This window comes from Pituophis catenifer, unplaced genomic scaffold (assembly GCF_029215685.1).
Source record: "Pituophis catenifer annectens isolate HBS135680 unplaced genomic scaffold, rPitCat1.0.hap2 SCAF_1, whole genome shotgun sequence".
Classification (NCBI taxonomy): Eukaryota; Metazoa; Chordata; class Lepidosauria; order Squamata; family Colubridae; genus Pituophis; species Pituophis catenifer.
Window position 1 is genome coordinate 17138687 of NW_027256881.1, and position 27802 is coordinate 17166488.

General features: G+C 40.7%; 1 protein-coding gene across 1 annotated transcript in view; it reads right to left on the reverse strand.

Moving 5' to 3' along the window:
- Window positions 1–9572: 9572 nt before the first annotated feature.
- The window catches only part of RASL10B (RAS like family 10 member B), a 35921-nt gene continuing 17691 nt past the window's right edge, over window positions 9573–27802 (reverse strand). The window contains exons 2-3 of the mRNA XM_070946089.1: window positions 15435–15559; window positions 9573–12062 (exon numbers count right to left, since the gene is read on the reverse strand). Of these exons, the coding sequence (XP_070802190.1) occupies window positions 11792–12062; window positions 15435–15559 (396 nt within the window). The 3' untranslated portion in view covers window positions 9573–11791. The remainder of the gene's footprint in view (window positions 12063–15434; window positions 15560–27802) is intronic.

Here is a 27802-nt window from a genome sequence, read left to right on the forward strand (position 1 = left end):
CATCGTTCTTCAAAATTTGCAACCAGCAACCTCCATCTCTGTGAGAAGGGTACACTTCAAAGATATATAGGTAGTCCTCGACCTAGGACTGCAATGGAGCCTGCCCATTGCAGTCGTTAGTCATAATGGTTGTAAAACGAGTCAGATTTGATGACCCTTTTTGCCGCAAACACTGCTGTCATTAAATGAATCAATGGGTCACAATGAGCACAGTTTTGCTGAAAATTGGAAGTAAGTGCCAGTTGCCAGCAAAACCATAATAAAAATGGTCGTAGGATCATGGGATGCTGCAAATGACCATAAATGTGGCCATGTCGCCCAAGCGCCTGAAGTTTAGTCACGTGACTGTGGAGGGGGCCTAACCATCAAAACTTTGAATCTGGGTTCTAAGTAGCCCAAAGGGGGAAAATCCATTGTAACATCGAATGGTCACTAAACAACTGGTCATAAATCAAGGATTACCTGTATACCTGGATGTCAGTCAAGGATTACCTGCAGAACTATATGCTATGTATATGATATGTTGAATCGTAGGGGAAGGACACCCTAGCTTCTACTTCTTTTGTTTCCTGAACACTTTCTGAAACTTGATTACAGATACTTCACTTGTACTACTGAGGACTAGAAACCTTTCATATTCTTAGGGTTCCACATCGCTGGATATTTGTGCAAAGAAAAAAAGACTGCTAGAGAAATCTATGCCTGTTGATTGTTGCTTTTTCTGCCAGCTGAATAACTACTATCAATCTGGTTTGATTTGATCAGATTCATGACGACTCTTGGGGCCATTTTGTCCCTCTTTCCACAACATATCATCAAATCTATTCCTGGTTGTCCTGCTGGATCAGCCCTATATTCCTAGTTGTCAACCCTTTGAGGCAGACCAGTCTTGAACACCAACATTATGAAAACTAAGACTACTTTTATGATAGGGTTATAGTAATCGAATCTTGCAATTCTGATTGTGCCTCCCCCCCCCATCTTTATCCTAACGAGACCTAGGGAGGGTTAAGTCTGAGACATTTTTTTCAAATTACATTTTTGCTTTGGATTCAGATTTCTCTTATCTAATTGTTATTTTGACTGTGGGTCTTCTTCCCACCCCTTCCTCAAGGTTATTCTCACAGCACATTACATTGTCCCACATTCACGCATGTGTGAATCTTCCAGATAATTTGGAAAAGGATATGTTGGTTTGGAAAACTGGAATTTGCACATCTGGAAGATATCTAGTTTTTAAAAGGGTGGCTTGAAGCAGAAATGTGTAACCTTTACTGGACCAAATGCTTTATTCGTCCTTTTAATGGAATAAGGGGAGTTGCATTCCAAAAACAGGGCAGGGCCAGCAAAATATATATTTGATTGTAATTAAAATGATATTAAATCTCATTAAGACATTTAATAGAATGCATATATTTCATGATTTATTCTTTGTGGATTCTCAGCACCTCGAGCACCCCAATGTATCCCAGTCCCTAAAGCATCCTGACAGTGTTTATTTTCAGGTACTTGTCAAACCTACAGATGATCAGCACTAATTCATCAACCGCATCAGGGTTGTGTTTAACCTCGGTGTGTGTGTGTGTGTGTGTGTGTGTGTGTGTGTGTGTCCAGAAGGGCGTGGCCAGCTCAACATCACTTGTGTCGGGGCAACTGTGGTACTCAAGTGCTAAGGTAGGACTTCTACACACTTTTTGTCTGTTTTCCTTTTCTCTTCAGCACAGGATGACTAGGTGAGCAAAGTTGCAGGCTATTCATTCATGTTTCTTTCCCTTTTTACCTTTTTTGTGTGGAATGAGGGGGGGGAAGCTGTTTTTGACTGATTTGTTTAACTGGGTTCCCTTTATCTAGTTTGAGCACTTGTGTGGAGAATTGAAAAGGGTTCACACATTTTTAAGCATGACAATATGATGGCATAAGTAGTGGGAAAGATAACATTTGTATAATCTACTCTTTTCATTGATAAGCTTGACAACTGTCTGAAAGCATCCCATATCTCCCTGAAATTGAGGGGTAGTTTATACTGAAGCCAAAATGTATTGAAAAAAGACATTTGGTTGCCTTCACAGCCTGGCTAGGTGGCTCAGTGGCTAAGATGCTGAGTTTGTCAATCAGAAAGGTCAGCAGTTTGGTGGTTTGAATCCCTAGCATAGGCTCCTGCATGAGCAGGAGGTTGGACTAGATGACCTCCAAGGTCCCTTCCAATTAAGAACCTTGGTGGCGCAGCAGACTAAAGCACTGTTAAGTAACACCAGCTGCCTGCAATTACTGCAAGTTCAAATCTCACCAGGCTCAAGGTTGACTCAGCCTTCCATCCTTTCGAGGTAGGTAAAATGAGGAGCCAGTTTGTGGGGGCAATAAGCTGACTTTGTATAAAAAAGAACACCGCTTAGGGGGCCCCCGAAAGCCCTACTAAGCAGGTATATACAAAAGTATGAAGGCTATTGCTTAACGCATTGTAAGCTGCCCTGAGTCTCCGGAGAAGGGCGGCATATAAATCGAATCAATCAATCAATCAATCAATCAATAAACTCTGTTACTGTTTGAATCACAGGTAACTCAGGCTTCGCCATTGATTTTTTTGTAAGCCTGGGGTGTCCAACCTTGGCAACTATTAAGACTTGTGGGACTTCGACTCCCTGATTTTCTCAGCCAGCAGAGTTGAAGTCCACAGGTCTTAAAGTTGCCAAGGTTGGACACTTGTGCTGTAAGCAAAGGATAGTATTTCGCATTTTGTTTGGGCACACGGTGGATAACATCAAGACAAAAGTTAGATTCAAATTGATTTGATTTACATTACTGGTATGTTAAAATTAAGCCTAGTTATTGTTTACTTACTTCCCAGTCAGGGGTGGGTTCTACTTACCTTTACTACCGGTAAATCGGCCATCGGGGAGTAATGTACGGACTTCGGAGCCTCCAGAGGCTGACAGTAGAGAGGCAGAGGAACAGGAAGAGCCTGTTCCTGGTGCACATATGAGAAGAGCTGCCAGAAAGCAGGAGCAGCTAAAGCAGAGAAGACAACTCGGGAGTAGGGCCAAGAGATGATTGGACCCTCCCATAAGGCTTAAAAGACCAGCAACAGCTCTTGGCCTCTTTGCCCGTTGAGAGATTTGCTTCGTGTTTGGATGTATTTCTTTCTTGTCAGCGTCTTCTGTTCCTGAACTGTTGCCAAGGAAAGCCTTTGGCAGTTTGCCTAATTATCCCAAGGTCAGAAATAAACTGAAGACTGGTGTTTTAAGGACTTTGCTTTCATTTCATTTAGAATACGCTGAGAATGAGTTAATTCTCAACTGTTTTGATAGAATCTGTTTGTTTTTTGGAACTGTTTTGCATTTAATATCAACTATGTGTTCCTGGGTCACAACAGGTTCTATAGAACCGGACAGAACCAGGAGCAACCCACCGCTGTTTCCAGTCATGTCATCATAAGCTAAGACTGAGTTCATACAATATGTGTAAGCTAATTATTGAATCAACCCCATTGTTTGGGTTTGTACCATACCCTGAACCATTAACTAACCAAATTGGCTGGATTTTCCATATCCGATTAGCAAAAAAACAACATATAAATAAAGATTGAAACTAGTTTGCACAAACTTTGACTGACCTGGTGCCATAGGTTATTGTGTGAAACCTACCAGCCTGAATCAGGTGCCAAATAATACTGGAAACCTATGCTTTCAATCAAACAGCATGTTCAGTTTAACCCTTGATTTGTATCAGAACCAACTCACAAATCAAATCTACATATGCAAAATCTTATTCTTAGTTTGCTTACAGTAGTTCTTCTTTTAGCTACCCTGTTTAAGAGGAGGAGACAATTTTTTGAAAATGGTTATTAGTATTAACAGAATGGAGAGCTCAAAACACTTCCTGTGTGCCGCAAATTGTGCAGAGATCTATCAGGAATGTAACTTTCCATCTTCTCTAACTTTGATGTGGCATCTCCAGAGTTCCAGAAACATGAAGCAACAAAGGAGAAATGGTACTATTTTATTTTATCTGCAAGACTAAAGATTTCTGCTCCAGGCAATGGACCAGTTTGTCATTTCCACAGTCTGATCTGATTTCTATGCCGTGGTCTCTAAGCTCTGCTAAAACGCATCTCCAAAGGGGCAACTTTAAAACCAGTAATTCTCCTGGATGAGTCATCACTGATCCCTCTTCTGCCCAGCCTCCTTTCCTCTGCTCTTCCTCCTCCCTAAAGCATAGTTCAACCTCTCTCTGTGGGGTGTACACAGAAGCAATAATTTAGCGATTGCTCCCAATAGAAAGGGACGCAGCAGCGGCTTTTAATAGTGGGGATAAGAAGAAGAGAATGGCTGGAGGCAGTGAAGGATAAACCTTTGCAGTGGGGATCTGCCATTCTAAATAAGAAGCGAGAACTGACGACAGCATGTAGGTTTTTGAGGCTACCGTATGGTAAAATCATAGAATGCAGAATCATAAGGGTGGAAAGCAGGGGTGCTACTCAGCAAGTTCTAACAGGTTCTGGAGAACTGGCAGCAGAAATTTTGAGTAGTTTGGAGAACTGGCAAATGCCACCTCTGGCTGGTCCCAGAGTGGAGTAGGAATGGAGAGTTTGCAGTATCTTCCCCCAGGAGTGGGGAGGGAATGGGGATTTTGCAGTACCCTTCCCTCAGGAGTGGAGTGGGAATGGAGATTTTGCAGTATCTTCCCCCAGAAGTGGGGAGGGAATGGGGATTTTGCAGTATCCTTCCCCCAGGACTGGGGAGGGAATGGGGATTTGCAGTATCCTTCCTCCAGGAGTGGGGAGGGAATGGGGATTTTGCAGTATCCTTCCCTCAGGAATGGGGAGGGAATGGGGATTTTGCAGTATCCTTCCCCCAGGAGTGGGGAGGGAATGGGGATTTTGCAGTATCCTTCCCTCAGGAGTGGGGTGGGAATGGAGATTTTGCAATATCCTTCCCCCAGGACTGGGGAGGGAATGGGGATTTGCAATATCCTTCTCCCAGGAGGGGAGTGGGAATGGAGATTTTGCAGTAACTTTCTCCTGCCACGCCCACCAAGCCACGCCCACCAAGCCACACCCACAGAACTGGTAGTAAAAAAATGTGAATTCCACCACTGGTGGAAAGTACCTTGGAGGTCTTCTAATCCAGCCCACTGCCCAAGGCAGGAAAGTTTATATCATCCCGGACAAATGGTTGTCCAATCTTTTCTTGAAACCATCCAATGACGGAGCACTCACAATTGGGGGGGGGCAAGATGTTCCATTGATTAATTGTTTCACTGTCAGGAAATTTCTCCTTATTTCCAGGTAGGGTCTCTCTTTAACAAGATTCCACCCATTGCTTCTTGTCTTACACTTACTTTCTTTGGAGAATAAGTTGACTCCCTCTTCTCTGTGAGAGCAGCCCCTGAAGTGCTGGAAGACAGCTATCATATCACCACGGTCCTTCTCTTCGTTAGGCTAGGCATATCTAGTTCTCAGAGACACGGTGGCTCAGTAGCTAAGATGCTGAGTTTATCAATTCAAACAGTTCAGCGGTTCGAATCCCTAATGCTGCGTAATGTGGTGAGCTCCCATTACTTGTCTCAGCTTCTGCCAACCTAGCAATTCAAAAGCACGTAAAAAAAATGCAAGTAGAAAAATAGGGACCACCTTTGGTGGGAAGGTAACAGCGTTCCATGCGCCTTTGGTGTTTAGTCATGCCGGCCACATGACCACGGAGACGTCTTCGGACAGCACTGGCTCTTCTGCTTTGAAAAGGAGATGAGCACCGCCCACTAGAGTCGGGAACGACTAGCACATATGTGTGAGGGGAATCTTTTTATTTAGTTCTCAAAATGGCTTCAAGCAATAGATAAAACCGAGGGGCAACTTCTCCTGTTGGAAGGAGGACAGAGTACAGATAGTTCTCAATTTACACCAGGTTACTTGGTGACCATTAAAAGTTAGGACCTACTTGAAAAAAGAGACTTATGACCCAGATCTAACATTCTGAGGGTCGCCCCCATTCCAGTCCCATGACTGCACATCAAGTACTCAACAATATAGCCATATTTATAGTCCTTTGCAGTATCCTCAGGTCACATGACCACATTTTATTGTGGTGTTCATTGAATGACTACCAAAAAAAAAGTCATAAAATCAGATTGATCGCTGACATTATGGGTAGAGTTTGGGACTGTTTCATTATCACCTTGGCCATCTATTTCTCCATTTCTGCATTATTGAAGTGTACATCTGTGATGAAAAAAACCCTGTCAAAAACTGTGATGTAGTGGCAGAATTTCTGCTTTGCTTGGCATTTATCCAGGAGTTAGCTCAATCAATATACCAGAATATAAGCACAAGGCATCTCAGAAAAAAGGAAGTTGGTGCAGTCGTACACATGTGCCTTGCTCACGTAGGCACGGATAATATAAAGACAAATAGAGAGTCGTAGGAAAAAGCTCATGTTTCAATTGTGGAACGAGTTTTAGTCACTCATACCTGAATTGAGGAAGAACTGAACACAAGGCCTCCTGGCTGGAGACTTCTGGGAGCTGAAGTCCACACATCTTCAACTGCCAAGGTTGAGAAACACTATAATACTTGCACACACGAGATTTTTTTCAGTGGCTGATGCTTACAGGAACAACTGTGTGCCCAAATGCTGCTCAGTTTTGTATCATCTGTCCCAAACTGACCGTCTCTAGATCAGTTTTGTTTAGAATTCCAAGAGTTGCAATCTCGATGTATTTGGAAGACATCTCTAGCCTGTAATGGAAGGGTCTTCAAACTTGGCAGCTTTAAGACTTGTGGACTTCAACTCCCAGAATTCTCCAGCCAGCATAGCTGGCTGGAGAATTCTGGGAGTTGAAGTCCACAAGTCTTAAAGCTGTCAAGTTTGAAGACCTCGGCTGTAATGTATCTGAGCCTATTGGCTATGTTCACACAATGACCTTATCAGATACAGACCAAGCAGGCACAGTCATGCAACAGTCTCAGCTTGCTTAGTCTCAACCTCATTTAGCCATTTTTCAACTCAATTATTGTGCAAACTCAGCCCTTTTGATTATTAGAATAGAATAGAGCTGGAAGGGACCTTGGAGGTCTTCTAGTCCAGCCCCCTGCTCAAGCAGGAGAACCTACACGATTTCAGATAAGTGACTGTCTAGTCCACGGGTGTCAAATTTGCCACATCAAAATGCTGTCATGTGACATTTCGCGACATTTCCCCCATTTGTGGAGCTGGGGTGGGCGTGGCCTACGTGTGACGCATCGGGCCCGTGGGCCACCAGTTTGACAACCCCTGGTCTAGTCTCTTCTTAAAAAACCCCAATGATGGAGCGCCCACAATTTCTAGAGGCAAGTTGTTCCAGTGGTTAATTGTCCTCTGTCAGCGCCTCAGCACTGGCATAGAGAGGAGAGAGATAATTTCTGAACTTTTGCCTGCTAAATCCCTTTGAAGTCGGGTTGTCGTGGAAATGAGGAGGGGGAGACATTCCTGGGAAATGACGTGACAAGAAGTCTGGAGAATGACTTGGAAGATAGCCAATGAGAAGCAGAGAATTGGGGATCGGAAAGGGAGGGATTGGGGGGCAAAAGTTCAGTCTTGTCCGCATTGAGTCATGATCCGGTGGCTGTGCTCAATTAAAGAAAAGATTTCCTTAAAGATTGGCAGTTTGGAAATTCATTTATTTTGAGATAGCATCGAAGTCTGACATCCTCACTATTAGGAAATTTCTCCTTAATTCCAGGTTGCTTCTCTCTTTGGTTAGTTTTCAACCATTGTTTCTTGTCCTGCCCTCTGGTGCTTTGGAGAATAATTTGACCCCCCTCTTCTTTGTGGCAGCCCCTCAAATACTGGAATACTGCTAATTCTTCGTTTCTATAGACTAGCCAGACCCAAAACCTGCAGCAGTTCTTCATATGGTTTAGTCTCCAGGCCTTTGATGATTTTAGTTGCTCTTCTCTGAACTTTTTCTGGAGTCTCAACATCTTTTTTGTAGTATGATAGCCAAAATTGGTTATGGTATTCCAGGTGTGGCCTAAGGTTTTATAAAGCGGCACTAATATTGGAGGGTTTAATATACTATGCGAATCCAGCAGATGAATTAGTTTAGGAACCATGTCTCACAGTTGCTGCATATTTCCATTCTTGGAATTTTCTGGAGAATTCAAACAGCTTCTGTTTGTAAGCTTCCCCTCTTTTTTTTCATAGCTTTCCAGTCTATTTCTCCTCCCTCCCCCCCATTTTTTAAACAGGAAACTCTTTATTGAGTGTGAGAAGTCTTTGGAAATGCCAAGTCAGACACTTTTGAAAGCATGTTTTGTTTCTCATTCCAGAGTGTCGCAACTCTGAGGTAAAACTCGGAGTTACTTTAAAAAAATGACGCTGAAATTTAAGAGGGGAAATTGTCACTGCCTGGAGATTAAAAATATCTTTTCCTTGGTAACTTCAGGCCCGAGGTCTCCAAATGTATCTTATTATAAAAAATGTAATACGGGTAGTCCGCAACTTATGACAATTGTGCCCAAAATTTCTGTTGCTAAGAGAGACAGTTGTTAAGTGAGTTTTGCCTAACCCTAACCCTAACCTTTCCTGCCACTGTTGTTAGGTAAATCACTGCAGTTGTTATGTTAGTAACATGGTTGTTAAATGAATCCAGCTTCCGAATTTTTTTAAAAAAAATTGATTTATATGCCGCCCTTCTCCGGAGACTCAGGGCGGCTTACAATGCGCTAAGCAATAGCCTTCATCCTTTTGTATATTTATACAAAGTCAGTGTATTGCCCCTACAAACTGGGTCCTCAATTTACCTACCTTAGAAAGGATGGAAGGCTGAGTCAACCTTGAGCCTGGCGAGATTCGAACCTGTAGTAATTGCAGGCAGCTGGTCTTTATAACAGGGTGCTTTAGACCACTGTACTACCAAGGCTTTGACTTTGCTTGTCAGGTCGCAAAAGGGAACCATGTGGCCCCGGGACACTCCAACTATCATAAATAGGAACCAGCTGCCAAGTATCAGAATTTGGTCATGTGACCATGGGGATGCTGCAATGGTTGTAAGCGTGAAAAACAGTCATACGTCAGTGCTGTTGTAGCCTTGAGCAGTCACTAAACGAATGGTTATTGTATGTCGAGCACTACCTATATTTTAAAGTTACTGTTGAAAGCTATTGTATTCCAGAGACTGAAGCAGGACCCCTGAATCAGGGGTGAAATCCAGCAGGTTCTGACATGTTCTGGAGAACTGGTAGCGGAAATTTTGAACAGTTCAGAGAACCAGTAGTGGAAATTTTGAGTACTGGTTATTCGGAGAACCGGCAAATACCACCTCTGGCTAGCCTCAGAGTGGGGAGGGAATGGGGATTTTGCAGTATCCTTCCCCTGCCACGCCCTCCAAGCCACACCATGCCCACCAAACCACGTCCACAGAACCGGTAGTAAAAAAAAATTGGATTTCACCACTGCCCTGAATGGTTTAGATTTTGTTCTTCTCAAGGGAGATTGTAGAAGATAACCCTGGAAGGAAGATGCTCTTAGATCAGAATGCAAAGAAACAGGGAGCCAATGGCAAAACCAGTCAGCCTCTTTATTTGTAATTATCAGAAAACAAACCATCTATAAATTAGCATGAAGACCAAACAGATCGTTCTAAAGCTGATTTCTTTAAAGAGGTATCTGCCGGGAAAAACTGTATTGGTCAAAGCCTCTGTGGGCAAACCTTTCAGCCAGGACTATGCCACGTATGGCAGAATGATTTGCTGTTGTGTGTGTGTGTTTTAATGCATGTAGAAAGTAGCATCTTGAGGAGGCTTGCCTAGGACCTTCTGTTCCATGCACGTACAAGAACTCTTCTCTCTTAGGAGAATATGTCCCCATGAAGTCTGAAGGTGTCAAGACAGCCAGCCTGAAGATGACACTTCCATACTGGCGGTTCTATAAGGAATTTTCTCCTAGGTCTGTCTCAACTAAGAGTCTCAAGTGTGTTTGGAGGGAGATCCTTCTTGGCTGTGCTCCAATGTCTGGGATTTTCTCCACTTCCCTGGTGTTTTTCTATTATTTGGAAGATATGTGGGTAAGCTACGCTCTCAATGATCATGGACAGGGGAAATGTGAACAAGTTGGCATTTAAACAGAATGGGTTGGAGGGTTCTACAGTTAATGGCCATTAAGCTAAGAGTAGGGGGAGGAGATCTTCCTCTCCCCCAAATGAGCAGCCCTTCCCCCAAGTCTCAATTTCTAACTAACTCTTTGTGCACCGTGTCTATGGAGATTCTCAGTCATCCAGGTTATGGTTATCCCAAAGGTGCTTTTTCAAAAGACAGCTGGCTTCTTGGATGAGGAACGAAACACCTTCAAGGAAAAACAAAGTCCAGTTGCTTTTGGAAAAAGCACCTTTGGGACTTGTGCACCATGGTTGTTATCAAGTGTAATCAAAATAACAAGGCTACATCATTTTTTATGACAAAGGTTGACACCTGTGACCATGTGGCTGAACCTTATTGCCCATTAGCCTCTGCTACCGTGGCCAATGATAGAAGTCTTAACAAGGGCAGGAATACATAGTTGATCTACATCTTCCGGTCAGCGTGGACAATAGTGAGGCATGTGGGAGTTGTAGTTCAGCAACACCAGAGGAGCCAGAAGTGTATAGTCGGATTTTTAAGTGTACATAGATGGTTTGTGTGCACCTGGAAAAAGGTGTAAATATAAGCAAATTAGATCTCACGGACTCATGTTATCACATCATCAGAACTTCTGAAGTTTAGTGGCAAATCCAGTTTACTTTATGCCCAGATTGAAATGCTTCTCCTATCTCTATAAACATGTACTGTAAAATACATCAAGCGGATCTACAATCTCAACGTACATATGACCTGAGAGATGCCATTCTTTCAGTTCAGTTACCCTTACTAATCCTTACCAGTCCTATCTATGCTGGCTTTTCTTGGCTCACTTGTTTAACTCTTTTTACCCACTCATTCTCTATTCCAGGGGTCCCCAATCTTGGCAACTTTAAGACTTTTGGACTTCAACTCCCAGAGTTCCTCAGCCAGCTTTGTTGGGAGTTGAAGTCCACAAGTCTTAAAGTTGCCAAGATTGGAGACCCCTGCTCTACTCCTCTTTCCTCCTGAAATATCCCACCGTGGTTCTGAGCCAGGATGCACGTGATCTTGCATTACAGGAGTGCTGACCTGATATAAGAATGGGTGCTCTGTGGGCCTCTAGATGTTGCTGAATTAGAACATCCAGCATTATGCTCTTCTTGCATTACCACTTAAGACTGCTAAATTGCAGTTTAGCAACATCTGGAGGGCCAAAGATTGCCCATCCCCATTGGGCTGGCTGCCTAGTTCTGTATCAAGGGGCCATTTGCTCCTCTTAATTTGCATTGCATTATTCACACAATATTCACTGATCCCACATTTGGTAGATTAATATACTGGCTGCAAGAGAGTGAACTAGATGCATTCCCCTTCTTCAGGTTGACCTTCTGCATTTTTGCTCCATCTGTAGACTTCAGCACCTCCTGGCCTATGATCCAAACCAGAAGGACTCCTCTATGTATCAAGAAGCAAACCTCCTTAACATATCCATTGCTTCAAGGATCAGCAAGAAAAAAAAAATAAAATCAAAAACCAGCTGGCCTCAATGAGGCTAAGGGCTGTGGCTTCCTTTGAGGATAGAGCTGCTTGTTAAGAACTTCTACCCCAGCTGAATCCGGATTAAAAAAAAGAAGAAGAAGAAGGGTTCCCATGCACATGGCAGGCGAGTGGGGGAGAAGCTGCCCTCAGAGATGGTGGTAGGGTTAGCAAGTCCTTAAGGTTTCACATAATGGTGCATCGGTTCCTCCGTAGGGCCCCCTGGAAGCGGATGGCAGTGTGAACGTGCTTACATCGTGCGCAGCCCACACTCTTCAGAAGTTCGCTGAAGAGCAAGAGGATATGCCAGTTGTATTTGGCTGAGCACTCAATGTAACCGCACTTCCATGTCTTCTTCACAAGGTTGGAGACATTCCAGCGGGGGATGACCCGGCCTTTCTGGAGGTCCCGCTTGTTCCCAACAATGATGATGGGAGTATCTGAGGTTCCAATGACTCTGGCGACAAAGAAAGGAAAAAGGTCTTGTGAAGAGTTTGACAACCCAAGCCAAAGTGGTACAATAAAGGGAACAATTAGGAAGGCTAAGTGTCCCTCTGGCCACAAAGTATGGGAATTATGAAAACTGTAATTCCCAACCAACTCCTTCCTAAATTTCTGAAAGACCCAGGTAGAAAATATCACAACCCAAGAAACCAACCTTTGTTTCCATAGTATCGGCTAACGTAATTTTTTCAACTATTTCATCCACGAAAGTCAATAAACTGGGAATGTGTTGGGAAAAGTAACATGAAGTCTCTTTTGAGATGATCATTGCAGGGAGGTCTCCCTAAAACAGGGGTCTCCAAACTTAGGACCTTTAAGACTTGTGGACTCCAATTCCCAGAATTCCCCAGCCAGTTGGCTGGGGAATTCTGGGAGTTGGAGTCCACAAGTCTTAAAGGTCCCAAGTTTGGAGACCCCTGCCCTAAAAGATGGCCATCCCTGGAACTATAGGTTAAGTGGGCTGCGTGGCATGTGGGTCAGTCATATGCCTTGGGGACAGTGAAATGGCTGCAGTTGGGGAGGAAGAAGGTATTGACTTGACCCAATTTACATTCCCACCAGTCCCACAGGTCTTGGTATAAGCAAGGCAAGGGCTCTGTTACTGGAAAAAAAAGTTAATAACAGAATAATAACGGAATAACAGAGTTGGAAGGGACCTTGGAGGTCTTCTAGTCCAATCAACTAATCAGGCAGGAAACCCTATATCATTTCAGATAAATGGTTGTCCAGTCTATTCTTTAAATCTTCCAGTGTTGGAGCATTCACAACTTCTGGGGGTAAGTTGTTCCATTGATTAATTGTTTAACTGTCAGAGGAAATTTCTCCTTAGTTTTAAGTTGCTTCTTTCCTTGATTAGTTTCCACCCATTGCTTCTTGTCCTGCCCTCAGGTGCTTTGGAGAATAGCTTGACTCCCTCTTCTTTGTGGCAGCCCCTGAGATATTGGAATACTGCTACCATGTCTCCCCTAGTCCTTCTTCTCATTAAACTAAACATATCCACTTCCAGCCACCGTTCTTTATATGTTTTAGCCTCCATTCCCCTAATCTACTTGGACTTCAGTAAGGCATTTGATAAAGTAGACCATAACCTACTACTTGATAAAATAGAAAAATGTGGGTTAGACAGCATCACCATCAGATGGATTTGTAACTGGCTGACCAACCGCACTCAGCGTGTAGTCCTCAATGGAATGCATCTACATGGAGGGAAGTATGCAGTTGGGTACCCCAAGGCTCTGTCTTAGACCCAATACTCTTCAACATCTTCATCAATTATTTGGACGAGGGGATAGATGGGGAACTCATCAAATTTGCAGATGACACCAAGCTAGCAGGAATAGCCAACACACCATAGGCTTAAGATACAGAAGGATCTTGTCAGAACATTGAACATTGGGCGCTATCTAACAAAACGAAATTCAATGGTGAAAAATGCACAGGTACAGTATATGTGCTACCTTGCTCAATAGTAATAACTGTGAGAGGAATCTTGGAGTCCCAGTGGACAATTATTTAAATATGAGCCAGCCATGTGCTGCAGCTGCCAAAATAGCCAACACAGTTCTAGGCTGCATAAACAGAGGGATAGAATCAAGATCATGTGAAGTGTTAATACCACTTTATAATGCCTTGGTAAGGCCACCCTTGGAGTACTGCATCCAGTTTTGGTCGCCACAATGTAAAAAGATGTTAAGACTCTAGAAAGAGTGCAGAGAAGAGCAACAAAAATAATTAGGGAACTGGAGGCTAAAACATAGAGAATGGTTGCTGGAACTGGGGATGTCTAGTCTGATGAAAATAAGGACTAGGGGTGACATGATAGTGGTCTTCCAACATCTCAGGGGCTGCCACAAAGAAGAGGGAGTGAAGCTATTCTCCAAAGCACCTGAGGGTAGGACAAGAAGCAATGGGTGGAAACTAATCAAGGAGAGAAGCAACTTAGCAACTGCAGAAGTTGTGAATGCTCTAACACTGGAAATTTTTAAGAAGATGTTGGATAACCATTTGTCTGAAGTGGTGTAGGGTTTCCTGCCTAAGCAGGGGGTTGGACTAGAAGACCTCCAAGGTCCCTTCCAACTCTGTTATTCTATTCTATTCTATTCTATTCTGTTCTGTTCTGTTCTGTTCTGTTCTGTTCTGTTCTGTTCTGTTCTGTTCTGTTCTGTTCTATTCTATTCTATTCTAGTCTAGTCTAGTCTAGTCTAGTCTAGTCTAGTCTAGTCTAGTCTATTCTAGTCTAGTCTAGTTTAGTCTAGTCTAGTCTAAATTGTCTTTGTTGCTTTTGACTGCACTCTTTCTAGAGTCTCATCTTTTTTACATTGTGATGACCAAAATTGGATGCAGTATTCCAAATGTGGTCTTACCAAGGCATTATAAAGTAGCATTAACACTTCACGTGATCTTGATTCTATCCCTATGTTAAGGCAGCCTAGGACTCTGTTGGCTTTTTGGGCAGCTGCAGCACACGGCTGGCTCATATTTAAGTGATTGTCCACTAGGACTCCAAGAGCCGCCCTGAGTCTTCGGAGAGGGGCGGCATATAAATTTAATAAATTAAATTAAATTAAATTAAATTAAATTAAAAAATTAAATTAAATTAAATTAAATTAAATTATTAAATTAAATTAAATTAATTAAATTAAATTAAATTAAATTAAATTAAATTAAATTAAATTAAATTAAATTAAATTAAATTAAATTAAATTAAATTAAATTAAATTAAATTAAATTAAATTAAATTAAATAATTAAATTAAATTAAATTAAATTAAATTAAATTAAATTAAATTAAATTAAATTAAATTAAATTAAATCCCACTTGCAGTTACTACTATTGAGCCAGGTATCACCTATACTATATCTGTACATTTGATTTTTCTTGCCTAAATGTAGAACCTTACTTTTTTCACCGCTGAATTTCATTTTGTTAGATAGGGCCCAATGTTCAAGTTGTACAATCCTTCTCTCTGTCCTTGCCCATCAACAAACAAAATTGAGCCTAAAGAGCTCCTTGGAAGCAGTGGACAGCCAACTATTTACAGCACCTGGAGGGATATCGGTGCCTTTTTAAAGAGCCCTTGTATCATACTCTACTTGCTTCCATTCACCTTGTTAAATGAGGATTCCTGCTTTTTATAGGATCCATATCCTAATCCTGTTAACTACCAGCCCTGAAGTTACTCCAAGCAGAAAGAGGTTGACAAGGACTGCACATTTGCTATCTGGGAATTTGTGCTGGTTTCTAAAATTCCTGGCATTAACATCTGGGTCCCCTCCCTTCTCTGATCTCAAGTCCAGGGTGGGATGAAGCAGAGGCATATTTTTACCTTGTTTCTAGGATCTGCTGCCTAATGGTTTTGACATACTCAAAGCTGTCAAAACAACAGATGTCATAGACCAAGATGTAGGCATGAACACTCCGGAGGCCTCGGCAGCACACGTCCGCCCACTCCTGCAACACAGACACAGAGAGGGACAGATCAGGGAACACACAGCACATAGCTCCCCAATGGTACCACCCAGCCCACCCACATACCCACAGCTTGCATCAAGGGTGGGGAAAGTTTGCTCCCGTTGGGTATCCAAATGCTCTGATCAATTCTTAACTAGCAAGAAATACTGGGGGTGGGACAGCGAGAAAGAATCAGAAAAGGAAGCCCACCAAATTCAGTTCAAAAATGGAACTAAAATTAAATAGAAAGAAGACCAAAAAAAAAAAAATAGAGCAACTAGTCTTAGAACTGTCAACGGTGATATTGAAGCGATAGGTAGTGTCTGATTTTTAGAACGGACAGTCAAGAATAAATAATCAAGAAATACATCACTGACTAGCACTTGGTAGGATACCTGTGAAGGACATGGAAAAGATATTCAGATGCTGGGATGTTTCTATACCTACAAAGATCGGAATTATCTAAGCAATGTTTTTTTGGGTGACACTTCATAAAAGCAAAAAAAAAAAAGGAACTTTGAAGTTAGAATTTTGGACCGCAAGAGTTTTCATGTATTTTGAAATTTGACAGAATGTTGAAGATGATTAAGAATACCATAGATAGTCAAGAAAAAGAAATACATCCTAGAACAAATTAATTCAAAGTTCTAACTTGAGGCAAAATGTCCAAGTTTAAATTATCATGAATGAAGGTGAATATACATGTCCCAGGATAACGTTGCAAGATCAAATCTCAGTCGGTCACCAGGATCAGAGATTTTGTCTTCTGAGCTTCCAGACTCGTGCTGGAGCCCATCCTCAAGGAACTTCTCTCTAGCAGAGCTTTAGATTATCATATTTTGGGCACACAATGTGAAGTCATATCAGTATAGAGAAGTTCATAATGCTGGGAAAAGTAGAAGAAAAGGACAACCAGCAGGAAGGTGACTGGATTTAATCACAGTAGTGATCGGTGCACCATTGGAAGAACTGAAAAGCCAGGTTGGGAACAGATCTTCCTGGAGAAGACCTCAGTATGTCACAGAAGTGAGTACACCCCCTCACATATTGTAAATAAGTGTATCTTTTCATGTGACAACACTGAAGAAATGACACTTGGCAATGAGAGCGATAACACCAAATTTAACACACCTGCTCCCCCTTCACACCTGAGACTTTGTACCACTAATGCGTCACATGACACCAGGGAAGGAAAATGGCTACTTGGGCCCCATTTAGACATTATCACTTAGGGATGTACTCACTTTTGTTGCCAGCAGTTTAGACATTAATGGTTGTGTGTTGCGTTATTTTGAGGGGACAGCACATTTACACTGTTATACAAGCTGTATGCTCACTACTTTACATTGTAGCCAAGTGTCATTTCTTCAGTGTTGTCACATGAAAAGATATACTTAAATATTTACATAATGTGAGGGGGTGTACTCACTTCTGTGACATACTGTATCTACCCTAACCCTAAGAATCAATACTGACCTGATGGCAAATAATCAGTCAATCATTTAATGGTAGGACTGGTGTTGCCTTCAAGTATACAGTGACCTCTCTCAAAAATCCTCAGTCCCACATAATAAAAAAAACAGTACAACGGAGACCTCAGTATTAAGCTTAAGACTATGACTAATCCCTTGATGTGAAGAAAAGTCAAGCAATCTTATGTTCGTAATACTGACATCATGATTTGCAATTCATACTGATAGTATTTTTACTCTTCTCTTTTTATTTTTCCCACTTTAAGCTTTCTAAATAATAGAATGTTCATAATTTTAATCATATTACATAAACAGTACTGCATTGGAATCTGCATTGGAATGATACAATGTCTCAAGATTTATAACATTACAATAAAAGAGAGAATAAACTAAAAGAAGGCTATAGAATACAGGATTGACATTAATTGACATTATAATTTTAAAACACCCTAGCGTATGTCAGTGTATATTATTCAGTTTAATGAATCTAAAGTTAAAAAAAAAATCTCTTCCATTTTTTTAGAATTAGTTTGCATTTATTTCCTGGGTAAGATTTCTGTTCATGTACTACAGAGCTCATTTGTACTAATAACTGGTGAAAATCTTTTCAACTCTCCATTTTTTTTCTCCATTATTTTCAACGGTTAAAAAAAACACACACCAGGATTATTATATTGGGTAGGATGAGTTGGATACTTTTAGAAGATTTTTTTCCTCCATGCAGGAAATGAGTACATTATATATCCATTAAGATTTTATAGCTTACTATTCAACCAGGAATGACCAAGGATAGACAAACGAAGCAGTGGGAATAGGAGCAAATTTCAATTTCCTGATTGTTTCCCTGTTGAGTTTCCTTATGGAAATCTGGCAGGGAACATGGGAAATCTTTCCTTCCTTCCTTCCTTCCTTCCTTCCTTCCTTCCTTCCTTCCTTCCTTCCTTCCTTCCTTCCTTCCTCCCCTCCCCTCCCCTCCCCTCCCTCCCCTCCCACATTGAAAATACAGTTGACATAGTCACAACAGCAGTCTAGCAACATCCAGGAGCATCTAAACTTCCCCAAATATCATTCCCTTGGGAATCATAGGTCCCAGTTTTGGACACATTCTTTAAATTAGCCCATTTGAGATACCTTAGTTCAAAAATTCTTGCCCTATGATGCACCATTTTGCCCAATTAAAGGCCATGACAACTTTTAGTTATTTTAGTAATATGTGTGTGTGTATCTCTGTCTGTCTCTATCTCTAGATCTGTAGTTCTTAAACCAAAAATAGAGGGAAATCGAAGAACTTTTTACCAAAGGAAAAACCATTTAAAAAAATAATGATAATAAAGAAAAACAGTAAATAGTGAAAAGATAAATAGAAAAGGAAAAGGAAAATATAAAGAAGCAGCTTTCAATCTTCTTGAGATAGATTATACATACATTTATGTTTTCACCTGTCTCTCTTAAGTTACATCATAATTTCTTTCTTTCCATAAACTACCCTTTCTAATCATCACATCCATAACTCATAAGTTCATCAATTCCTTTTTTCAGCAAAGGAGTTTCCAGTCACTCATAAATGTAATGGTTGATCTTTCTTTAATCAAATTTTGCCATCTTATGTTTGTAATACTGATATCCTCGTTATTCTTTCATTTTCACTAACCAATTTTCTCAACTTTAGTCACTTTAAGATGTGTGGACTTCAATTCCCAGAATTCCATAGATTTGCCATCTATGGTTGCCAAGGAATTCTGGATGTTGAAGTCCACACATCTTAAAATTGCTGAGGTTGAGAAACACTGCTCTAGACAATTTTTCTGGAGTCTATTCCAATGGTATAGCATGTTATAAAAGTTATCTTTTAGGTTGCAGGTAGTTCTTCAGTTTATGAACAGTCACTTAACAGTTTGAAGTTATAATGGACCTCCCAAGAGCTACTTATGACCTCTTTTTGAAGTTGTGACAACTGCACCCCACCTCTACCATCACATGATCACATTTGGGGTGCTTGGCGATTGGCTCACCTTTAGGGCTGTTTGTTTCATCCCACAGACACAGGACAAAAATTTGTTATGGGTTTTTGCTGATTTCCAGGGCTTGCTTCTGGTTTCCAGCAAAAACAATGCCCATTGGGGAAATGGATTTTCTTAATGACTATGGTGTTCATTTAACAACTCCTGTAAAATTGACAAAAAAATTGGGTCCAGTCACATGATGCCTCATTGCCTCAACTTATGACTGCAATGGCTTATAAGCGTAATTTTGGACTCGGTTTCCTGTTTCCCAGGCAGCATGTCTTCCCCTCGTCCCTATTACAGTTCCATCATTATATTGTGTCCAAAGTTCTTATAGCATTTTATCATACAATTTTTCACTTATTCTTCTTCCAACTAAAAATAAATTGTTTTTGATCCGCAAGAATTGTACAGTATAGCCACTTGCCTAGTAGCACTCAGCAGCCTGTTCACAAACCCTCCAAGCTCTTAATTATCATTTTATCGTGGCTATTGTTTCTATTACAATATGATTCATCAACCTCTCATACATTTTATCACCGGGTCGACTGCGTTATAGCAAGCAGCTGATAATGTTTTGCATTGCCCTATTGCAGTGATGGCTAACCTTTTTCCCCTCAGGTGCCAAAAGCGTGTGCGTGCGCACATGACAGCGTGAGCATGCGTGCCCACACCCATAATGCAATGTTCCTCCTGCACATGTGTGCGCAACCCCGCACATGTGACCCCCAGTTTCCCCCCCACGCATGCACACGCGACCCCCCGTTTTGACCTTACATCCCGAAACTGCACTGTGGGGGGGAGCCTTGCCTCCCAAAATGGCTGGGAGAGGAAAAAAAGCCTCACCTCCCAAAACAGCGCTCGGAGGGGAATCTCTGGAGCTCTGGGAAGGCTGGGCAGCAGAAAGTGAAGAGAAAGGTAGCCCCCACCCCCCCATGCACGCTTGTCTCCTGCTTGCAGGGCAGAGATCTGAAAATCAGCTGGGTGGGAAGCGCTGGAGCATGCACAATGGAGCTGAGCTGGATAACAGCTCACATGCCCACAGGGAGAGGTCCACGTGCCACCTGTGGCACGCATGCCAAAGGTTCACCATCACGGCCCTATTGTTTTACAATGTATTTTTTCTCCTAACAAGGCTCCCAATACATTGTAAAGCTGTACATTGTCCTGAGCCTAATATTACCTTTTTGTGGGCTTGTCTTTTTACAAGCTCCATTTCAATTTTTTTTTTAATTTGCTAAAACATTTGGTAAACAGCTGGGCATTCCTCTCAATTCCATATGTGACATACAGAAGGATAATAGATGGCATTATTCACCTGCAAGATTAGCAAAGATGTACAAAAGCAGGTCTGTTAAATGTTGGAAGTGCAATCAGACACTAGACTCATATAGCCATATGTGGTGGACCTGTCCCAAAGCAGAAAAATACTGGAAGAAAATACGCACATGGCTGGAAAATATCACAAGACAACACATAGATTTGAAACCTGAGACATTTTTGTTGGGCATGCTTCCAGGAAACTATAATAAGGGTAACACATATTTGGTTTTACATATCCTAACAGCAGCTAGGATTGTACATGCACAATGTTTGGAAAAACCCAGAAACCCCTGCAGATGACATTATCAAAATAAATAAATAAAATAAATCTGGAGTGTGCAGAGATGGACAGGTTAACCCTAAAAATTAAAGGAAGAGAAGATTTTGATTATTTTATAACATGGGAATCAGTGGTGGGTTGCTACCGGTTCTCTCTGGTTCTTGCGAACCAGTAGTGGAAATTTTGAGTAGTTCGGAGAACCGGTAAATACTACCTCTGTCTGGTCCCACCCCCAATCTATTTGCTGCCTCCTGAGTCCCAGCTGATCGGCTAGAAGGAAAAAAAAATCAGGGCTCACTTTACAAAGAGGAAAAAAAAGAACAAGACACCGTCGTTTTAAATTGAGAAGCCAAGAAGCCTCCCAACTGATCGGCTAGAACCGACCTGCTCCTTGTAAACCGCTTGGTGGTTGGTAGATTGGTAATTGAGGCCAAGCTGCCTGAAAGTGGTTTCTGATGCACTCAGTGGTGGCAGAGCAGCAAAAAGCTGTTTAAACTCTTGCCACAGCACTTCAAAGGGCCGCCCTAAAGCTGATCAGTGGTAAAAGGCAGTGTGGTGGTAGATCAGTGCGCTCCAAAAACAAATGGGTAGACCGATACGGCTCTTCAAGCAGTTAAAAGCCTGGTAGATCAGTACCTCTGCTAAATCCTAAAGAATTGTTTGTCACATGACCATCAAACCACGCCCACAAAATAAGCCACACCCAGAGAACCGGTAGCAAAAAAATTTAGAACCCACCCCTGATGGGAATCATTTTACAAATGGTTAAATGTCAGATATTGAGGTTAGAGTAGTGGAATTGGATGAAATATGATCTACATGAGAAAGAAAAACAGACCAGCTATTATTTTGATGGTTGTGTAATCGATACCTTGATGGAAGATAGTATATGTTGTAAAGATGATTGATATTATTGCATATTTGTTTATACATTACCGTATATTGGGACTCCTGCAAGTCCCTTGGACTGCAAGGCAATCAAATCGGTCAGTCCTAGAGGAGATCAACCCTGACTGCTCTTTAGAAAGCCAGATCCTGAAGATGAAACTCAAATACTTTGGCCACCTAATGAGAAGGAAGGACTCACTGGAGAAGAGCCTAAAGTTGGGAAAAATTAAGGGCAAAAGAAGAAGGGACAACAGAGAATGAGGTGGCTGGATGGAGTCACTGAAGCAGTAGGTGTGAGCTTAAATGGACTCCAGAGGATGGTAGAGGACAGGAAAGTCTGGAGGAACGTTGTCCATAGGATCGCAATGGGTCGGACATGACTTCGCAACTAACAACAACATATTGGTTTATTTATTTATTTATTTATTATATTTCTATACCGCCTTTCTCCCGTAGGACTCAAGGCGGTGTACAGTTAAGAAAAATATAGATACACAAACATCATAAAATTGTTAATTAAAATTATACAAAATTATATATATATATATATATTATATATATATATATATATATATATATATATATATATATATATATATATATATATATATATATGATTATAGTAATGATGATGTTGTTTGTATGTTAACACTATGGACACCTAGAGAAGGCACTGCTCAACATAGAAAAGGAATGTATGATATAAGACAATAAAAAATATTTAAAAAAACATACAGAAGGATGGCCTTTCTTTCTTCCCCAATAGTTTGGCTCATCAGTTTCACAGGATGTTTATTGTTAGAATTCCTTACGCTCAGTCTCATTGGTTGTTAAAGTTATCTATAATCTCCCTAGCTGCTCCCTTGCCCATCTTTAACATCAAAGAAGCAAACTTCCCCTGCAAACATAAGAGTTTGCGAGAAAACAGCACCCCCCACATGGATTTTGAAGAAGGATTTTAGGATTGTATTGGCAGCAATTGCTACAGAAGGATGGTAGTCACCAAAATGATTCACTGAAACATTCGTAAAAATCACCCTGTGCCAGTAGTAAAAAATTGGTGGAAATACAGAGTTGAAAAAAATAGTTCAAACTGAGCAGGTTAAAATATTATGGGATTTTACTCAGGTAGTCTTAGCTCATAACCCACTAGATTTAACTGTGGTTGAAAAGAAGAAAGTGGGTATAATTTATGTAGCAATACCAGGAGATAATGGAATAGAAGACAAAGAAGTGGACAAGATCACATGATATCAAGATTTGGAAGTCACAACTGAAAGATTATGGCATAAATAAGCTTTGGGTGGCCCAGTGGTTATTGACTCACTGGGTGCCATATAAAAAGCTGAATAGCATTTGGAACATCTGTGCAGTGACAAATTTCCATTTGGCAATTATAAGAGGTTACAAAGTCCATACAGTATATTATATCAATAAATTATGATATCCTAGATTCTTGGGAAGGATTTGATGTGAATGAAGGCCAACACCAGCTAAGGAACTGGCAGCTGGAATTTTTGTGCATATCATCATCATCATCATCATCATCATCATCATCATCATCATCATCATCACCATCACCATCATCACAACAACAACAACATATTGCCAAGGAGAATAATGCACACATGTTTTTTGTAACCCAGATTCTGAAATTAAACAAATTGGTCTTGAGAATTATGATGATATGTGTTGGCTTGATAAAGGGTTACTCTGCCTCAAGTGATAAAATATGTTTTGGGACTTGCTCCCTCACCTACTAGGTTTAATATAATATAGTTTAAGCCATGATAGTTTAGTTTATTTTTTAAAATAAATTATTTGTAATGTTTATTATTTTTTGCCCAATTCATGTATTACAATGTTTTTTGTAAATCATCCTGACTAACTACCTCATATGAGTTTTGTTTAATCATCTTTTAGCTTAGAATAACAGAGTTGAAAGGGACTCTGGAGATCATCTACTCCAACCCCCTGCTCAAGCAGGAGACCCTATACCATTTCTGACAAGTGGCTGTCAAGTCTCTTCTTGAAAGCCTCCAGTGATGAACCATCCACAACTTATGAAGGCAAGTTGTTTCATTGGTTGATTGTTCTGTCAGAAAATTTCTCTTATTTCTAGGTTAAACCTCTCCTTGATCAGTTTCCATCTATTGTTCTTTGTCTGGCCTTCAGGTGCTTTGGAAATAGGTTGACCTCCTCCTCTCTGTGATAGCCCCTCAAAATATTGGAACACTGCTATTATGTCACCCCTGGTCCTTCTCTTCACTAGACTAGCTATGCCCAGTTCTTTTAACCATTCTTCATATGTTTTAGCCTCCAGGCCCCTAATCATCTTTGTTGCTCTTCTCTGCACTCTTTCTAGCATCTCAACATCTTTTTTATAGTATGGTGACCAAAATGGATATAGTAATCTAGGTGTGGCCTTATTAAGGCTTTAGAGCAGTACTAGTACCTCACATGATCTTGATTCAGTCCCTCTGTTAGTGCAATTTAGGGTTGCATTGGCTTTTTTGGGTGCCACCACACACTGCTGGCTCATATTTAATGGATTGTCCACTAGGACTCCAAGATCCCTCTTATAGTTACCGCTATTAAACCAAGTTTCACATAATCTGTACGTGTACTTTTGGTTTTTGTTGTCTAAGTGTAAGATTTTACTTTTCTCTACATTCAATTTCATTTTGTTAGATAGGGCCCAATGTTCAAGTCTGTCGAGATCCATCTTTGAGTCTATCATCTAGGGTGTTGGCTATTCCTGCCAGAGTCTCATCTGAAAATTTGATGAGTTCCTCTTCTATTCCCTCATCTAAATCATTTATGAAGATATTGAAGAGTATTGGGCCTAAGACAGAACCTCTAAAGCCTGTAACCATTATTAGAATAGAATAGAATTTTTTATTGGCCAAGTGTGATTGGACACACAAGGAATTTGTCTTGGTGCATACGCTCTCAGTGTACATAAAAGAAAAGATACATTCATCAAGAATCATAAGGTACAACTTAATGATAGTCATAGGGAACAAATAAGTTAATTATTCTTTTTCTTGCATATGCATCACTTCGAGAAAGGCCTGGAAACCAAGTTCTTCAAATTATGGGAGTTGAAGTTCATACATGTTAAAGTTTCTAAAGTTATATAGCATGTCATTCAAAGGCCAAGGTGACTGAGACATCCTGGTTTTATCAGCTTTTGAGATTCTAAGCAGAGCCCTCCTCTGAATTCATTTTCCTGGCCCCAGCCAGAGCAGGTAGGTATTCTTCCTATCTGCTAAAGGCATGGCCAGCCTTTGATGGAATGCAAAGACCTTAAGCCACATCATCAAAAAGAATGAAATGCAATGCAGCGAATATGAATTGTATCATTTTTATCCATTTATATAATAACTTTACTGTTCCAATTTCAAACACATAAGCTTATAGTGATCCACCTCCCTTCAGCTCAGATGAGCCCTTGGTTTAAAACAGGAAGAGGGAGAGAGAGAGGTGGCCTCTTGAAAGGAAAAGAAGATGGAAAGAAGTGGCATCATGGTGACCAGAGAAGATGGAAGAAGGATGAAGGGTGGTTACAATGACAAAGTAGATGTGAGTTTTAACCTAAATGACTTTACAAAAAAGATGTTGAGATTTTGGAAAAAGTGCAAAGAAGAGCAACTGAGATGATTAAAGGCCTGGAGACTAAAAATTATGAAGGAAGGTTGCAGGAATTGGGTATGGCTAGTCTAGAGAAAAGAAGGGGTGACATGATAGCAGTATTCCAATATTTGAAGGGCTGCCACAAAGATTATTTTCTAAAATACCAGAAGGCAAGACAAGAAACAATGGATGGAAACTAATCAAGGAGAAAAGCAACCTGTAATTAAGGAGAAACTTCCTAAGTGAGAACAATTAACCAGTGGAGCAGCTTGCCTTCAGAAGTTGTGGGCGCTTCATCACTGGAGATTATTAAGAAAAGACTGGACAGCCACTAGTCTGAAATGAAATAGGGTCTCCTGCTTGAGCAGGGTGTTGGACTAGAAAACCTCCAAGGTCCCTTCCAACTCTATTCTGATTGATTGACTTCTGGTGTTGCACCTAAATGTTGGACTAGAATACAAAGAACATAAACTCTTCCCTGTTGGATCACACTTAGGGACCATCTAATCCAGCAGTCTGTTCTCAGAGTGCTAACCAGCTGCACAAGGAAGCTGATTAGTCACCCAGGAGATGACAATTAAAACTAATAACAAAGGTTAACCAACGCTAATAGCCATCGATCCCCAGAAATATGAGTTGGGTCTGTACAACTTCCTAGACTTTGTTACAATAGGATTTGTAGTCCAACCAATCACTGTCTCTTCTTAAACCATATTATGATTTGGGGCAGGGGTGAAATCTATTTACCTTCCCTATTGGTTTGGAAGAGCACCTGCGCGCCATCGTCACATCCAATTTTTGACTTTCTGAGCATGCGCAGAGGGTCAAAAACAGGCTACTTCCTGGTTAAACCAGGAAGTAATGATGTCCGGGCAGGTGGGCGGAGCCTCGTGCTGCTGCTGCTTTGTTGAATCACACACCACCGCCACTACCGGTTTGCGTGAGCCGGACAGAACCAGCAGGATTTCACCACTGATTTGAGGAGGGCATATCAATGCTATTTGAACAAACTATTGTACTTCCTTGAGTCAGAATTGGGTTTTATTGCACTATGGAAATCCAGCCAGGAATTGACATTTATGCCTACATAGATGGCAGGGAATTAGGTTTGCTGAATTCCACTATTCTCAGGCCCCTGTTGGTTTTCTGTACTTTTCGAAGCCTTGTTAAAAGCACATTTGGGTTGGAACCCCTGGAACTCTGTGATTCAATATTCCTGTTTCATATCTGATCTGCTGTCATTTTTCTACTTCTAATTCAGTTCTGAAACTGTGGGATTAAAATACTTTTTTAAAAAAATGCTGGGGAAGGTGTTCAATATTGTTCAGCTACAATTTTGTGTTTTAGCATGTGAGGGGGGTTGATGTTGAAATGTCAACTGCATTGGATTATATTTTTTAAAAATGGGGTCCGTGTTTTTAAATTATAAACATAGAGATGGTATGACTTCTGCACTACATCGTTTCCCAGCCTCTCACTGAAAGCACGGAATTTGGGTCTGGTGTTGAACCCATGATAGTGGAAAATCACACGAGTTTTCTGTACCTAAATTCCTAAAAGGTAGTACAGGATAGTTTGTATTGATTCTTGCTAAACAGGGATACCCTGATCTATTCTGATCATCAATTAGTGGTGGATTGCACCTATGTGAGCACATTAACAAGCTCTTCTTAGATTGATTTTGGCCTAAGTGGGCCAGGCAGAATTGTGCTAGAATATTTGCCAAACAGCTCTAAATTACCGTTGACAAAAAATGATTTAAAAAGGCAATTTTCAATCAGAACTCGAGAATGTTAAATTTATGTTCATTTAAGATCATTTAACCAAGACAAATTCCTTGTGTGTCCAATCACACTTGGCCAATAAAGAATTTTATTCTATCTATTCTATTCTCTTGCTGACTGCAGCAACCATCTTCTTAACCTGAAAAGTCCTGGATCAAAATCTGTAAACATCAGCTCAAAGTACTGAGTAGATTTAATTATTATTTCTTGAAATATGGTGACATTGTTTCATAAACTTTTTGTCCTTGGTATCCCGTCCCATTTTCAAAAATTATAGAAGATTCTTTTGTTTGTATGGGTTACATTTGTCAACAATTATTGTATTAAAATTTAAACTAATGCATTCATTTTTTATTTTTGAATCATGTAAAAGGAACAATATTAAGCCCATTAGATATTAACATAAATTATTTTTCATGCAAACAATATCTTTTAACAAATAAAAGATAGTAATAAGAAGAGTGACCGTGTTTAAATTGTTGCAAACATCTTCAATATTTGGCAAATAATTTTGATTTTGCAGACCTATGAGAAGGTGTAAAAGGAACCTCAGGGGACCTTGGATACTAGCACAGGCAGTACCAGGAAGAGATGGGATATATCGTCCACCTCTCTTACTATGTAATATCTTCATTCCTTCCTGAATAAAATTAATTTTTCATATTAAAATGTAACATGGTAATATTTGCTCTATGGCACTGCAGAGAATTTACAGACAGATGGCTTTTGAAAATATTTCCAGGAAAAGTCTAAATTCTGAAATAGTTTCTCAAGGACAGATCTCTTCCTTAATATTGAAAGTAGACCTTTGATTAGAAAGCACACGTGAATTTACATGCTAAAAATTCCTTTGAAAT